Source organism: Rhinatrema bivittatum, chromosome 4, assembly GCF_901001135.1.
Source record: "Rhinatrema bivittatum chromosome 4, aRhiBiv1.1, whole genome shotgun sequence".
Lineage (NCBI taxonomy): Eukaryota > Metazoa > Chordata > Amphibia > Gymnophiona > Rhinatrematidae > Rhinatrema > Rhinatrema bivittatum.
In genome coordinates this window covers 215242785-215259989 of record NC_042618.1, presented here as the reverse complement: position 1 = coordinate 215259989, position 17205 = coordinate 215242785, and the positions used below count along the sequence as shown (strand labels likewise).

Below are 17205 nucleotides of genomic sequence, written 5' to 3'. Positions count from 1 at the left end.
GAGGAGCCCCCCGAGGAGGGAGAACTTCCCTCGGAGATAGAACCCTATCGGACCATGAGACACTTCTTTCGGAAAGAGGATCTTCCAGGCCTGGTCTCACAATGCCTATCAGAACTGGCTATTCCGGGCCAGGACACCCCAGGGGACCCTAAAATGAACCCCCCTGTTAGAGGGCCTGCGCCAAACGGCTCACCATTTTCCCCTCCTACAAGCAGCACAGCAGCTAATGGATCTGGAATGGACTGCGCCGGAGGCCTCATTCAAAGGGGGTCGAGCCTTGTCAGGCATGTACCCTCTGGACCCGGTGTCCAAGGAGCTGCTGGCGTGCCCCAAGGTAGACGCCATAGTTAACGCAATTGTGAAGCGCACCACCATTCTGGTTGAGGGGGGAGCGGCCCTCAAGGATACACATGACCGGCGCATGGACACCATTCTGAAACAAGCCTTTGAGGTAGCAGCCATGTCCCTACGAATCGCGACCTGCTGCACCGTGGTGACGCGTTCCTGTTTATCGCAAACTAGAAACAACACCACGGGAGAAGACATGGAATCAGCTCTCGCATTTCTCACTGACGCAGCCTCCGACCTCGTCCGTACGGCAGCCAAGGGAGTGTCATCCTCAGTGGCAGCCAGGAGACAGCTCTGGCTACGTAATTGGGCTGCCGACTTTTCCTCCAAGACGCGCCTCACAAGAATGCCCTTTAAGGGATCCCTACTGTTCAGCAGCGATCTCGAGAAATTGGCTAATAAATGGGGTGCCTCTCCATTACCCCGTCTACCAGAAGGCAGGTCGAGGAGGAACCAGCGTTCTTTTTCTAGACCATCCAGAGGTAGAAGCTCTCAGCGCTTCAACCCTTACAGGGCTCGCTATCAAGCACCTCGTTCTCAGGCCAGGAACCAGCTCTTTCGGGCTAAGCACAACAAGAGGAGAACCGGCTCGGGGTCTGGTCCTGGCCGCAACCCACAATGACAATCAGCCGACCCATCTGGGGGTAGCAGCCATAGGGGGCAGGCTAACCCTCTTCTACTGCAGGTGGGTCGAGATTACTTCGGACCAGTGGGTCCTCGCCATCATCCGAGAAGGGTATTACCTGGATTTTCTTCGGCTCCCGATGGACAAGTTTGTGGAATCTCCTTGTTCGCCTCTCAAGAAGGCGGCACTAGAAGTTACCTTACAGAGGCTCCTGGCACTAAAAGCCATAATCCCAGTGCCAGGGGAGATAAATTCTGGGCATTATTCCATTTATTTCATAGTACCCAAGAAGGAGGGCACTTTCAGGCCCGTCCTGGACCTCAAGTCAGTCAACCGACACCTACGGGTCCCCAGCTTTCGCATGGAAACTCTATGGTCTGTCAAGAATGCAGTACAGCCAGGGGAGTTTCTCACCTCCCTAGATCTGTCAGAAGCCTATTTGCATATCCCAATCCATCGGGATCACCAGCGCTATTTACGCTTCAAAGTCCTGAATCAGCACTTCCAGTTCCGAGCTTTACCCTTCGGGTTAGCCACCGCACCGCAGATCTTTACCAAGGTCATAGTAATAGTGGCGGCAGCACTCAGGAGGGAGGGAATTCTCGTCCATCCCTACCTGGACGATTGGCTGATCAGGGCAAAGTCACCGGAGGAGAGCCACCGGGCAACCAACAGAGTTATAGCTCTTCTGGAAAGCCTAGGATGGGTAGTCAACATAAACAAGAGTTCCCTACAGCTGTCCCAGTCGCTGGAATACCTAGGGGTTCAATTCGACACCCAGGAAGACAAGGTCAGCCTGACCTCCAAAAGGAAGTCGAAACTCCGGAATCATCTGCAGGCCCTGCTGAGCGCCAGCCGGCCCACAGCTCGGGATTACCTACAGGTCCTCGGCCTCATGGCATCCACTCTGGAGGTGATACCATGGGCGCGGACTCATATGAGACCATTACAACGCACCCTCCTATCCCGGTGGAGCCCACGATCACAGAACTACACCGTACATCTACCTCTACCAGCCAGAGTGCGGAATCAGCTACGGTGGTGGTTGCAGCCCGGCCACATGAGCCGGGGGTCAAGAATGTCCTCCCCAACCTGGACCCTGCTCACTACAGATGCCAGCCTGAACGGATGGGGAGCACACTGCGAAGAACTCACCGCCCAAGGGCGGTGGAACAGAGAAGAGTCAAGGTGGAACATCAACCGGCTAGAGGCACGGGCAGTCAGGCTAGCGTGCCTGCGATTTGCCCACAGACTTCGCAACAGAGCGGTCAGAGTGATGTCAGACAACGCCACCACGGTGGCATACATCAACCGACAGGGCGGAACCAGAAGCCAACAGGTATCCCTAGAAATAGCCCCCCTGATGACTTGGGCGGAAGCGAATCTCCAGGACATCTCCGCCGTTCACATCGCCGGGAAGGACACCACCACGGCAGACTTCCTCAGCAGAGAAAGCCTAAATCCAGGGGAATGGCAGCTGTCGCCCACAGCTTTCCAGATGATTGTGGATCAGTGGGGGACGTCGGGCATGGACCTATTAGCAGACAGGTCCAACGCTCAAGTACCCAGATATTTCAGCCGCAGGCGGGATCCGCTATCCCAGGGAATCGATGCCCTGGTACAGCCATGGCCTCAAGGAATCCTGATATATGCCTTTCCTCCGTGGCCCCTGCTGGGCGCCATTATACACAAGATTCAGCGACACAGAGGCCTAGTTCTTCTAGTGGCCCCAGATTGGCCAAGAAGACCCTGGTACGCAGACATGAGAAGACTACTGGCAGGGAATCCTCTACCTCTGCCTCCATACAGGGACCTGCTGCGGCAAGGTCCCATCCTCCACGAGGATCCAGCTCAATTCTCTCTTACGGTCTGGCCATTGAGAGGGCTAGATTGAAGAAAAGAGGATACTTGGAGCCGGTAATAGATACTAGAGATGTGAATCGTGTGATTGATCGTCTTAACGATCGATTTCGGCCGGGAGGGGGAGGGAATCGGATCGTCGCCGTTTGGGTTTTTTTAAATATCATGAAAATCGTGAAAATCGTGTAAATCGAAAACCGGCACACTAAAACATCCCTAAAACCCACCCCGACCCTTTAAAATAAATTCCCCACCCTCCCGAACCCCCCCCCAAAATGCCTTAAATTACCTGGGGTCCAGTGGGGGGGAGGGCGGGAAAACCGGCACACTAAAACAACCTTAAAACCCACCCGACCCTTTAAAATAAATCCCCCACCCTCCCGAACCCCCCCAAAATGCCTTAAATTACCTGGGGTCCAGAGAAAGGGTCCCGGTGTGATATTTTACTCTCGGACCTCCGGTGCTTGTAGAAATGGCGCCGGCGCTACCTTTGCCTTGTCATATGACAGGTCAAAGGTAGCGCCGGCGCCATTTTGTTTTTTGTCCCCCAAGGTCAGGAGCGTAGGAGATCGCTTCCGGACCCCCGCTGGACCCCCAGGGACTTTTGGCCAGCTTGGGGGGGCCTCCTGACCCCCACAAGACTTGCAAAAAGTCCAGCGGGGGTCCGGAACGACCTCCTGCAGTCGAATCGTGTTTTCTATGGCCGGCGCCATTTTGCGCCACCATTTTGCGCAAAATGGCGCCGGCCGTAGACAACACGATTCGACTGCAGGAGGTCGTTCCGGACCCCCGCTGGACTTTTGGCAAGTCTTGTGGGGGTCAGGAGGCCCCCCCAAGCTGGCCAAAAGTCCCTGGGGGTCCAGCGGGGGTCCGGGAGCGATCTCCTGCCGCGAATCGTTTTTCCGTACGGAAAAACCAAAGGTAGCGCCGGCGCCATTTCTACAAGCACCGGAGGTCCGAGAGTGGAAGATCACAGCGGGACCCTTTCTCTGGACCCCAGGTAATTTAAGGCATTTTGGGGGGGTTCGGGAGGGTGGGGGATTTATTTTAAAGGGTCGGGGTGGGTTTTAGGGTTTTTTAGTGTGCCGTTTTTCCCGCCCTCCCCTTTCCCCTCCCCCTTCCCCCGATTTACGATTTTTTGACGATAAATCGGGGGAATTGTTATTGTATCGCGGCTCTAACAATTTTTGACGATTTAAAATATATCGGACGATATTTTAAATCGTCAAAAAACGATTGACATCCCTAATAGATACACTCCTCCGAGCACGCAAGTTCTCCACATCACTGACATATATCAGGATCTGGAGAGTTTTGGAAGCCTGGTGCGACTCTCACAGCACCAATTCACATGCCGCTAAGATTCCTATCATTTTGGACTTCCTACAAGATGGACTTCAGAAGGGTCTGTCCCTCAGCTCCATCAAGGTTCAGGTAGCAGTGCTGTCTTGCTACGGTCCCAGGAGTGACAGCAACACCATTGCCAAACACCCAGACGTCTCACGTTTCCTGATAGGAGTCAAACACATTCGCCCGCCACTGAAGTGGCCAGTGCCCCTGTGGAACCTCAACCTAGTGTTGGAATTTCTAGCGGGATCCGCCTTCAGACCCCTTCGAGGCCTGTCTCTCCGTTTGTTAACCTTGAAGATGGTGTTCTTGCTGGCTGTGTGTTCAGCACGCCGCATCTCATAACTACAAGCACTGTCCTGCCATGATCCATTTCTCAGAATCAATCCAGAGTCTATCCATCTTTGCACGGTCCCTTCCTTCTTACCCAAAGTAGTCTCGCACTTTCACGTCAACCAAACCATATCCTTGCCAACCACGGAAGGTTTGAAGAAATCAGAAGAAGGTCGAATACTGCGTCATCTCGACATCGGCAGGTTGCTGTCCAGATACTTGGAAATGTCAGAAGCAGTACGAAAGACGGACCATCTGTTCATCCTTCACAGCGGGAAAAAGCAAGGGGAAGCGGCCTCTCAGCCAACCATCGCCCACTGGATCAAAGAAGTTATCAAGGCAGCCTATGTAGAGGCAGGAAAGCCACCGCCTCTACAGGTCAAGGCTCATTCTACCAGAGCGCAAGTGGCCTCTTGGGCAGAAACTAGGATGCTGTCGCCTGCAGAGATATGTAAAGCGGCGACGTGGTCCTCCCTCCATAGCTTCTTCAGATTCTACCGTCTGGATGTTCAGGCCAGGGAGGACACAGCATTTGCGAGGGCAATCCTAAACGGACCTCGGGCAACCTCCCGCCCAGTCCGGGAGTAGCTTTTGTACATCCCACTTGTTTTCAGTCCATCTGCTACACGCTAGGAAATGTAGAGATTACTTACCTGATAATCTCCTTTTCCTTAGTGTATGCAGATGGACTCGGCATCCTACCCGGCTGCCGGCATACGTGGGGATTCACCGACTCACGGTAAGCCATGTTTTTCTTATATAGGGCATCCACCCTGCCGGGTGTCGACACCTTCCGGTTGTGAACATTGGCGGTCTCCAGCTACTATCAATCGGTCAGGGTAATCCTGTTCATTTAATCGATCGGTCAGTCACACATATATCCATAAAGCTTTTGCAAGGAAGATTACTGAATTGCTGCACTTCCTGTGGAGGTATATATACCCGTGCTGACGTCAGATCCGTCTCCAACTGCTAGCACGAGCACAGTATACCCACTTGTTTTGAGTCCATCTGCATACACTAAGGAAAAGGAGATTATCGGGTAAGTAATCTCTACATTGTTGAATTCATCTAAGACTAAGGTGGTGTTAGTTAAAGTGAGAGGAGGCCCTTGTGACCCAGTGATGTTCAAATTTGATAGGAATGAAATTGGAGAAAGTGGAAAAAGTAAGGGACTTCAGAATTTTGCTAGAATGGTACAGAGAACATTTTTTAAACTGCGCCAAGTATGCAATTTACGAGCTCTATTGAGTAGTCTTACTTTTCATAAAGTTGTAAGTTTCGTATGTGCGGTATATAGATATTAAATGAAATGAAACTTATGAGTGAATTTTTTAATTATATATGTTATGCATATAAATTTACTTTGAAAATTTGGGGTAAAGTCTGTAAGTAAAAGGTCCATGCATATTTTACTCCACCTCACATAGTTGTAAAATTACCTCTGAAAGTGAAACCAGATGGTCAGGGGGTATATCCTGTTCTGGATATAAGGTTCATAGTGAACTGTGGTAGATTGAATGGTATAGTGAACCTGGAGGTGAAACTCCACGGTGGAAAGGTTGATCAGACATTTCTAGGGATTGGATACAGATTTCTACCAAGCACACTGTCAAAACCCTTTCAGAAACTGTGACCCCAGAGCACCTTGCTCACAGTGCAAAGGCCATTCACAAAATTCACACTGATGCATAAACTGTGGTTCCAAAGCAGTTCTGATTTATTTACAGGTTAGTCCACATCCATAGGTAGCACAGACGCTACACACTTGTTGCGGGGTAAGGCTGAAGTAAGGTTGACTCAACCTGCAAGGAGGAACCCTGCAGGTCCCCACTGATGACAGGCGAAGCTGGGTAATGCAGAGGCCCAACAGAAGCTTCCCCAATACCATAAGAACTTAAGAACATGTCATACTAGGTCAGACCAAGGGTCCATCAAGCCCAGCATCCTGTTTCCACAGTGGCCAATCCAGGCCATAAGAACCTGGCAAGTACCCAAAAACTAAGTCAACTTAATTAATAGCAGGTAATGGATAGGGATGTGAATCGTTTTTCAACGATTAAAATTATCGTCCGATAATGTTTATATCGTCTTAAATCGTTATAGAACACGATACAATAGAAATTCTAACGATTTATCGTTAAAAATTGTTAAATCGTGTTAGTGCGCACTAACTCGAGTTAGTGCGCACTAACTCCCTGTTAGTGCGCACTAACTCGATTTAGTGCGCACTAACTGAAAATGATACAAATAAACACTTTCCAGGTCACTGAAGGTCAGTTAGGAATGAATATGTGTTCCTATTGGCTGGCTGCCCTCTTATCTATTGATATTACCAAGGTTACCACTGAGGTGATGGTTGGGGGGATGGGAAATGGAACTGGAAACTAACGAACACCAACAGAAAATGAAACAAAGTGTTCACACTTCCCAGGTCAGTAAAGGGTCACTTAGGAATGAATATGTATGTATGTATTCCTATTGGCTGGCTGTGCTCTTATCTATTGATGTTACCAATATGGTTGGGGGGATGTGAAATGGAAACAGTTGGAAGCTTGACAAAAAAAGTAATGTAATGATCAGCACTCACGTGACTAGAACTTATTTGTTTATTATTTTTGTTAGCAGGCACCTGAAATGCTAGTGCATGTTGAATTTGCCAATCACTGTGCATTTTAGAAAGGTGGTCCTGGCTGGAACTGTACACAGTTCAAATATATGTAATTGATTGTTGGTAAGTGTATTTTTTAAGTAGCCACACTGGCACCAGTATGTTTACTTTTTCTCCTACTTAACTCACTAGCTCAGCTTTGTAAGAAGGGCTTCTCTGCTTGTGTGTTGTTTTTGTTTGGTGTGAGGAGAGCAGAAACATCAGATCTTTATTCAATCTACTACAGTCATCTCTTACAGTGCCCTATCCCTATTAATACCAGGAGTGTTGTGATCTTCCTGCACACAGTGCCCTAACCCTGATACCAGTCTGAGACAGCTCCCTCCCTGCATTACTAGTGAGAGGCTGGCTTCACAGACAGGGGGGAGCTGCCTGACCCTCACTCCTGACTTCCCCCATGTCCCAGCTAGTGAATGGTGTGTGGGTGAGGGGGGGGGGGGGGGGGGATGGTGAAGTCTGAGACAGCTCCCCCCCTGCATTACTAGTGAGAGGCTGGCTTCACAGACAGGGGGGAGCTGCCTGACCCTCACTCCTGACTTCCCCCATGTCCCAGCTAGTGAATGGTGTGTGGGTGAGGGGGGGGGAGGATGGTGAAGTCTGAGACAGCTCCCTCCCTGCATTACTAGTGAGAGGCTGGCTTCGCAGACAGGGGGGAGCTGCCTGACCCTCACTCCTGACTTCCCCCATGTCCCAGCTAGTGAATGGTGTGTGGGTGAGGGGGGGGGGAGGATGGTGAAGTCTGAGACAGCTCCCTCCCTGCATTACTAGTGAGAGGCTGGCTTCACAGACAGGGGGGAGCTGCCTGACCCTCACTCCTGACTTCCCCCATGTCCCAGCTAGTGAATGGTGTGTGGGTGAGGGGGGGGGGGGAGGATGGTGAAGTCTGAGACAGCTCCCTCCCTGCATTACTAGTGAGAGGCTGGCTTCACAGACAGGGGGGAGCTGCCTGACCCTCACTCCTGACTTCCCCCATGTCCCAGCTAGTGAATGGTTGTGTGGGTGAGGGGGGGGGGGGAGGATGGTGAAGTCTGAGACAGCTCCCTCCCTGCATTACTAGTGAGAGGCTGGCTTCACAGACAGGGGGGAGCTGCCTGTCCCTCACTCCTGACTTCCCCCATGTCCCAGCTAGTGAATGGTGTGTGGGTGAGGGGGGGGGAGGATGGTGAAGTCTGAGACAGCTCCCTCCCTGCATTACTAGTGAGAGGCTGGCTTCGCAGACAGGGGGGAGCTGCCTGACCCTCACTCCTGACTTCCCCCATGTCCCAGCTAGTGAATGGTGTGTGGGTAGGGGGGGGGGGGAGGATGGTGAAGTCTGAGACAGCTCCCTCCCTGCATTACTAGTGAGAGGCTGGCTTCACAGACAGGGGGGAGCTGCCTGACCCTCACTCCTGACTTCCCCCATGTCCCAGCTAGTGAATGGTGTGTGGGTGAGGGGGGGGGGGAGGATGGTGAAGTCTGAGACAGCTCCCTCCCTGCATTACTAGTGAGAGGCTGGCTTCACAGACAGGGGGGAGCTGCCTGACCCTCACTCCTGACTTCCCCCATGTCCCAGCTAGTGAATGGTGTGTGGGTGAGGGGGGGGGGGAGGATGGTGAAGTCTGAGACAGCTCCCTCCCTGCATTACTAGTGAGAGGCTGGCTTCACAGACAGGGGGGAGCTGCCTGTCCCTCACTCCTGACTTCCCCCATGTCCCAGCTAGTGAATGGTGTGTGGGTGAGGGGGGGGGGGTGGATGGTGAAGTCTGAGACAGCTCCCTCCCTGCATTACTAGTGAGAGGCTGGCTTCACAGACAGGGGGGAGCTGCCTGACCCTCACTCCTGACTTCCCCCATGTCCCAGCTAGTGAATGGTGTGTGGGTGAGGGGGGGGGGAGGATGGTGAAGTCTGAGACAGCTCCCTCCCTGCATTACTAGTGAGAGGCTGGCTTCACAGACAGGGGGGAGCTGCCTGTCCCTCACTCCTGACTTCCCCATGTCCCAGCTAGTGAATGGTGTGTGGGTGAGGGGGGGGGTGGATGATGAAGTCTGAGACAGCTCCCTCCCTGCATTACTAGTGAGAGGCTGGCTTCACAGACAGGGGGGAGCTGCCTGACCCTCACTCCTGACTTCCCCCATGTCCCAGCTAGTGAATGGTGTGTGGGTAAGGGGGGGGGGGGGAGGATGGTGAAGTCTGAGACAGCTCCCTCCCTGCATTACTAGTGAGAGGCTGGCTTCACAGACAGGGGGGAGCTGCCTGACCCTCACTCCTCCGGGGTATTGTGATCTTCCTGCACACAGTGCCCTATCCCTGATACCAGGGGTGTTGTGATCTTCCTGCATGCAGTGCCCTATCCCTATTAATACCAGGAGTGTTGTGATCTTCCTGCATGCAGTGCCCTATCCCTATTAATACCAGGAGTGTTGTGATCTTCCTGCATGCAGTGCCCTACCCCTGATATCGGGATGTGTGCAAGAAGATCACAACACCCCCGGTATCAGGAATAGGGCACTGTGTGCAGGAAGATCACAACACCCCCAGTATCAGGAATAGGGCACTGTGTGCAGGAAGATCACAACACCCCTGGTATTAGGGATAGGGCACTGTGTGCAGGAAGATCACAACACTCCTGGTATTAATAGGGATAGGGCACTGTGTGCAGGAAGATCACAATACCCCTGGTATCAGGGTTAGGGCACAAGTTCTAGTCACATTGACTGATCACATTACTTGTTTTGTCAAGCTACCAACTGTTTCCATTTCCCATCCCCCATATACTGTCAGTAGGAAACTTGGTAACATGAATAAATAAGAGGGCAGCCAATAGGAATACATATTCATTCCTAAACTGACCTTAACTGACCTGAAAAGTGTCAAATTGTATCATTTTCAGTTAGTGCGCACTAACTCCCAGTTAGTGCGCACTAACTCCCGTTAGTGCGCACTAACTCGAGTTAGTGCGCACTAATCGGAAAAAAACGATTTTTAACGATTTTTTAACTAAAAAATCGTGCCTAAGACGATTTTCTTGCCCTGCCACACGATTTTCTATCGTTAAGACGATATGGAAAACGATTCACATCCCTAGTAATGGACTTCTCCTCCAAGAACTTATCCAATCCTTTTTTAAACACAGCTATACTAACTGCACTAACCACATCTTCTGGCAACAAATTCCAGAGTTTAATTGTGCGTTGAATGAAAAAGAACTTTCTCCAATTAGTTTTAAATGTGCCACATGCTAATTTCATGGAGTGCCCCCTAGTCTTTCTATTATCCGAAAGAGTAAAAAACCGATTCACATCTACCCGTTCTAGACCTCTCATGATTTTAAACACCTCTATCATATTCCCCCTCAGCCGTCTCTTCTCCAAGCTGAAAAGTCCTAACCTCTTTAGTCTTTCCTCATAGGAGAGTTGTTCCATTCCCCTTATCATTTTGGTAGCCCTTCTCTGTACCTTCTCCATCGCAATTATATCTTTTTTGAGATGCGGCGACCAGAATTGTACACAGTATTCAAGATGCGGTCTCACCATGGAGCGATACAGTCATTATGACATTTTCCGTTTTATTCACCATTCCCTTTCTAATAATTCCCAACATTCTGTTTGCTTTTTTGACTGCCGCAGCACACTGAACTACGATTTCAATGTGTTATCCACTATGACGCCTAGATCTCTTTCTTGGGTTGTAGCACCTAATATGGAACCTAACATTGTGTAACTATAGCATGGGTTATTTTTCCCTATATGCATCACCTTGCACTTGTCCACATTAAATTTCATCTGCCATTTTGATGCCCAATTTTCCAGCCTCACAAGGTCTTCCTGCAATTTATCACAATCTGCTTGTGATTTAACTACTCTAAACAATTTTGTATCATCTGCAAATTTGATTACCTCACTTGTCATATTTCTTTCCAGATCATTTATAAATATATTGAAAAGTAAGGGTCCCAATACAGATCCCTGAGGCACTCCACTGCCCACTGCCTTCCACTGAGAAAATTGTCCATTTAATCCTACTCTCTGTTTCCTGTCTTTTAGCCAGTTTGTAATCCATGAAAGGACATCGCCACCTATCCCATTACTTTTTATTTTTCCTAGAAGCTTCTCATGAGGAACTTTGTCAAATGCCTTCTGAAAATCCAAGTACACTATATCTACCGGTTCACCCTTATCCACATGTTTATTAACTCCTTCAAAAAAGTGAAGCAGATTTGTGAGGCAAGACTTGCCTTTGGTAAAGCCATGCTGACTTTGTTCCATTAAACCATGTCTTTCTATATGTTCTGTGATTTTGATGTTTAGAACACTTTCCACTATTTTTCCTGGCACTGAAGTCAGGCTAACCGGTCTGTAGTTTCCCGGATCGCCCCTGGAGCCCTTTTTAAATATGGGGGTTACGTTAACTATCCTCCAGTCTTCAGGTACAATGGATGATTTTATTTATTTATTTATTTATTTATTTTTTATTTTTATATACCGATGTTCCTGTAAAGAATACATATCGCACCGGTTTACAAGGAACTGAACAGTCGCCTCCAGGGCAGAAATACATTAAAAAAATTTAATGATTTTAATGATAGGTTACAAATTTTTACTAATAGGTCTGAAATTTCATTTTTTAGTTCCTTCAGAACTCTAGTGTGTAAACCATCTGGTCCAGGTGATTTACTAGTCTTAAGTTTATCAGTCAGGTCTACCACATCTTCTAGGTTCACTGTGATTTAGTTCAGTCCATCTGAATCATTACCCATGAAAACCTTCTCCAGTACATCGAAGAAAAGAAATCATTTAATCTTTCCGCGATGGCCTTATCTTCTCTAAGTGCCCCTTTAACCCCTCGATCATCTAATGGTCCAACTGACTCCCTCACAGGCTTTCTGCTTTGGATATATTTTTAAAAGTTTTTCTGTGAGTTTTTGCCTCTACGGCCAACTTCTTTTCAAATTCTCTCTTAGCCTGTCTTATTAATGTCTTACATTTAACTTGCCAATTTTTATGCATTATCCTATTTTCTTCTGTTGGATCCTTTTTCCAATTTTTGAATGAAGATCTTTTGGCTAAAATAGCTTCTTTCACCTCTCCTTTTAACCATGCCGGTAATCGTTTTGCCTTCTTTCTACCTTTCTTAATATGAGGAATACATCTGGATTGTGCTTCTAGGTTGGTATTTTTTAACAATGACCATGCCTCTTGCACAGTTTTTACTTTTGTAGCTGCTCCTTTCAGTTTTTTTTTAACTATTTTTCTCATTTTATCAAAGTTTCCCTTTTGAAAGTTTAGCACGAGAGCCGTGGATTTGCTTACTGTCCCCCTTCCAGTCATTAAATCAAATTTGATCATATTATGATCACTATTGCCAAGCGGCACCACCACCGTTACCTCTCTCACCAAATCCTGTTCTCCACTGAGAATTAGATCTAAAATTGCTCCCTCTCTCGTCGGTTCCTGAACCAATTGCTCCATAAAGCTATCATTTATTCCATCCAGGAACTTTATCTCTCTAGCGTATCCCGATGAGTCATTTACCCAGTCAATATTGGGGTAATTGAAGTCTCCCATTATTACCGCACTACCAATTTGGTTAGCTTCCCTAATTTCTCTTAGCATTTCACTGTCAGTCTCACCATCTTGACAAGGTGGAAGGTAGTATACTCCTATCACTAAAGTCTTCCCCGACACACAAGGGATTTCTACCCATATTCAGTTGTGCATTTAGTCTCATGCAGGATGTTTATCCTGTTGGACTCTATGCCATCCCGGACATAAAGCACCACACCGCCTCCCGGGTGCTCCTCTCTGTCATTGCGATATAATTTGTACCCCAGTATAGCACTGTCCCATTGGATGTCTTCCTTCCACCATGTCTGTGAGATGCCAATTAAGTCTATGTCATCATTCACTGCTATACATTTTAATTCTCCCATCTTACTTCTTAGACTTCTGGCATTAGCATACAAACATTTCAAAGTTTGTTTTTTGTTTGTATTTTCATTCTGCTTTTTAATTGATAGGGATAAGTTAGAATTTTTTAGCTTAGGTGAGTTTTTAGTTACAGGCACTTGGACTACTTTTCTTATTATTGGAACCTCACTGTCGGGATGCCCTAATTCTAATGCATCATTAGTATCCTTTGAAGATACCTCTCTCTGAACCATGCAGTGCTGAGTGACTGTCAGCTTTCCCCTTTGTTCTAGTTTAAAAGCTGCTCTATCTCCTTTTTAAAGGTTAACATCAGCAGTCTGGTTCCACCCTGGTTAAGATAGAGCCCATCCCTTCGGAAGAGACTCCCCCTTCTCCAAAAGCTTCCCCAGTTCCTAACAAAACTGAATCCCTCTTCCTTGCACCATCGTCTCATCCACGCATTGAGACTCTGGAGCTCTGCCTGCCTCTGGTGACCTGCGTGTAGAACAGGGAGCATTTCAGAGAATGCTACTCTGGAGGTTCTGGATTTTAGTTTTCTACCTAAGAGCCTAAATTTGGCTTCCAGAACCTCCCTCCCACATTTTCCTATGTCGTTGGTGCCCACATGTACCACTACAGCTGGCTCCTCCCCAGCACTATCTAAAATCCTATCTAGGTGATGTGTGAGGTCCGCCACCTTCGCACCAGGTAGGCATGTTACCAGGCGATCCTCACGTCTACCAGCCACCCAGCTGTCTACGTTCCTAATAATCGAATCACCAACTATGATGGCCGACCTAACCCTTCCCTCCTGGGCAGTAGACCTTGGGGAGATATCCTCGGTGCCAGGGAAGGCTGGACTTAGGCGTGAGCATCTGTGGAGGGGAAGATCCGTCACGTAGAAGATGTTGCAGGTCAGCACAATGGATGCAAGCAGAGCTGAAGTCTAGCAGCAGTAAGGACAGTTGGCAAGCGAATGAGGTCAGGTTCTGGCAGAGATCAGAGGCAGGCACAGTTTGCTCAGTGTCGTCATCCAGGCAGTGGTCGGTGACTGGCAGGGTTCAAGCAGCATCAAGGTCTGATACGATGTCCAGGCAGAAGTCAAAGCCAGAGGTCCAAATCCAAAATTGAAACCAAAAGTCCAATCCGAAGAGGCAAGGAACAAAGAGGGGAGTGGAGGACGAGGGACCACATGAGCAGGACAAAGACGCTGAAGACAGACGAGGAGGAGGATTGACCAGGGTGATGATGAGAACTCGAATACAGACCAGACTGCCACAAGGAATCAGGAGCAGGACACAGAAACTCAGGAACAGAACACAGCAGGAATCAAGAGACAGGAAGCTGAAATCAGGAACCTGCAGAAGCAATGCACTCCAATAGAGTTGACCTATTGCCGAGACAAGGAAGGGCTGCCAAGGTAGCCTCTTATAGGCCTCTGCCCATGACATCAGGGGTTTTCCCACTATGAGCCCTTTAAGAGGCACAGCATCAACGTATGCCCCTAGGAGGGGCCTGAGGCAGGAGCAATGGCAGCGGCAGGGCTGGTGCAAAGGCCTGCCTTGCAGTCAGAGGAATCCAGCCCGTGGCAGGGATAGCAGCAGAGAAGGCGGGCTGAGCACAGCGATGGAGAGTTCTCCCCCTACGACGGAGGCGGGTATTCTCAGTCTGAGACTGGTGGTAAGAGCGGCAGTCTATAGGCCTGTCCCACAACCACCAAGCGCAACAACACGTCTTCACATACTAGAAGACATAAAGGAGCAGCAGAAATACAGATGGGATTCTAGTTGGACCTAGAATGGCCTCCTTGTTAAGGGGAATCCAAGACCCATAGACCAAGTGGTTACTTACAGTTTTAATGTTGAGAGGTTAAACCTCTGGGCAGGAGGTTTAATGTAACCTGCCCAGAGGTTTAACCTCTGGGCAGGTGGTTTAATGTAATCTCCTGCCCAGAGGTTACTCCTGGGCAGGAGGAGATTCAGTTGAATTGTTCTGCATTCTCCCTTCTATGGCCATGGATGGGCCCAAACTATGAGACAAATTAATCTCAGAAAGTCTCCATGCTGTGACTGAAATTCACTTGGCTTCTGCTAGATTCTCTCAGAGCTGTCTGAGTTCTAGCTGGATTTGACTGGTTCTGACTCACAGGATATAAAGTCAGATTCCTCAGTCCAACACATGCTAAATGAAATGGCAGGGGGCTCTACCAATATTAGGCTAAGGCTTAAAATATCCACATTCATATGCAATTTTAGAATAAGACTACCCCACACATAAAACTACAACAAAATGTAGGCTACTGAATAAGAAAAAACCTCACCTGGAGCACCAGGTCACACTGTGATCAGTGCTACAAAAGGAAACAGCAGCGGCAGAAAGGGTAACTGCATCTGGAACTGCTTAGCACATAGCAAAAGGGGTTATTCACGGAGGCTAAAAAACCAGCGACTCAGTCATGCAAGTTTGCCTAGGATCTGTTTCATAATGCTGTTCCGCACATTCCAGTGCCATTGCTGGAGAGCTACTTAGAACACAATAGCAATGGAGCTAAAAAATTTTGTAAAAAGTACAGGCCAGGGAAGGTTTTATTGATTAGGATGTGGACTTTTGAGCCATTGTGCAGGTCATGGTGGGGTCCTTTTTCTTCAAGGGGTAACACATGATGCTAAATTTACTTATACTTTGGTAACAGAATGTTTTCAGATAGTCAAGAGATACTTCAGTTGGCCAGCGACGGCAACATATAGAATTATTGTTCTTCCGAAGACAGAGGTTACTGTATATTATGTGAGTGACTTGCATTACAAGGATACTCATGTATCTTTTTCCATTGCTCTCGATTGCAGGAGATTCCGAAGACTCCTAACACAACTCAGTTTTCCCTTCAGCTGCTGGTAAGACAGTCATAAATACTTTCCATCTAGATCCAAGGGGATACAGCTCAACTTGAAATATGTCTTACTAGGTCTTCTAGTTCTTGCACTCAACCTACAGTGACCTTAAATGGTTCAAAGTGACTTTATACAAATGTTCCGGTTTTCTTCTGTCTCTTGTAGCATTAATGCTTTTCTTTTGCACTGGATTTAGAAAGAATAGCTCTACAACATCATTATGTTAGCAGGCTAGAAAAAGAATGATCGTTGCAGTAATTTGTATTGGTTTTTCTTCTTTTGCTTTCTCCAGATCAATGGCATCAAGGACCTTGCTGGCTCAGGCCCTTTTACTGTTTTTGTTCCCAACTCTCAAGCTATAAATAATGAATTGCAGGTAAGTAAAAGAACATATATTATCTGGGAATTTTTCATATCCATATAGTTGCAAAGTTTGAGGGTACTTTCGCCTACAGACTTTGCATCAGGTCTGAAAGGGAAAGTGTGCCACCTGGGAATGTCTCCACATAATGAGGTGGATTTGAAAGGCCGGCATGCACCAAAATTGGGAGATATGCGCGGGCTTGCGCGCACCCACTGAATTTAAAAGCAGCCCAGATGTGCACATATCTCCCGCTGCACGCATGTCTCACAAGTAGACAGAGCATGGGCGAAACATGGACATTTCGGAGCGTGGCCAAGAGATGTGCACGTAAATGCTTTCACCACTGGACACGCACCCAGATCCCCTGCCGTGTAACCTTTACTTCCGCTATGGAGGAGGTATAAGTTAAAAAAATTAAAAGAGCTGTTTCGCAGGAGTTTAAAGGGTCTAGTGTAACTGGAGGGAGTGCAGACTATCAAACCAGTGGTGTTTGGAGGGCCTAGCTGTTAACTGGGCGAACTGGAGGACGAACTGGTAAAACTGGCAATGGTGTAGATGAGTGCCCCTTTTAAAATTGCCTGACTTATGTGGTAGAAGTGGGGTTTACGTGCATAGGCACACACCCACTTAAAATTGGGCGCACATGTGAGTGTGGTCAGGCTATTTTATAACATACGTATATATACGTGCACAAGTTATAAAATGGCTACTTATCTGGGCGCATGCCAACACACACTTATCAAAGTGCGCCTGCGCACTGGTTTGAAAGTTACCATCAAAGAGAGTAATTTTAGTTGCATGGAGGGTGGGCAATAAATGAAAAGCCCTTTTACCCAAGAAAATAGCATTTTGAAAATTGCCCTTACTGCGAATACAGGAAAA

General features: G+C 48.1%; 1 protein-coding gene across 1 annotated transcript in view; it reads left to right on the top strand.

Moving 5' to 3' along the window:
- The window catches only part of STAB2 (stabilin 2), a 473152-nt gene that overhangs the window by 306535 nt on the left and 149412 nt on the right, over positions 1–17205 (top strand). The window contains 2 exon segments of the mRNA XM_029599680.1: positions 15915–15962; positions 16252–16335. Coding sequence (XP_029455540.1) covers positions 15915–15962; positions 16252–16335 — 132 coding nt within the window.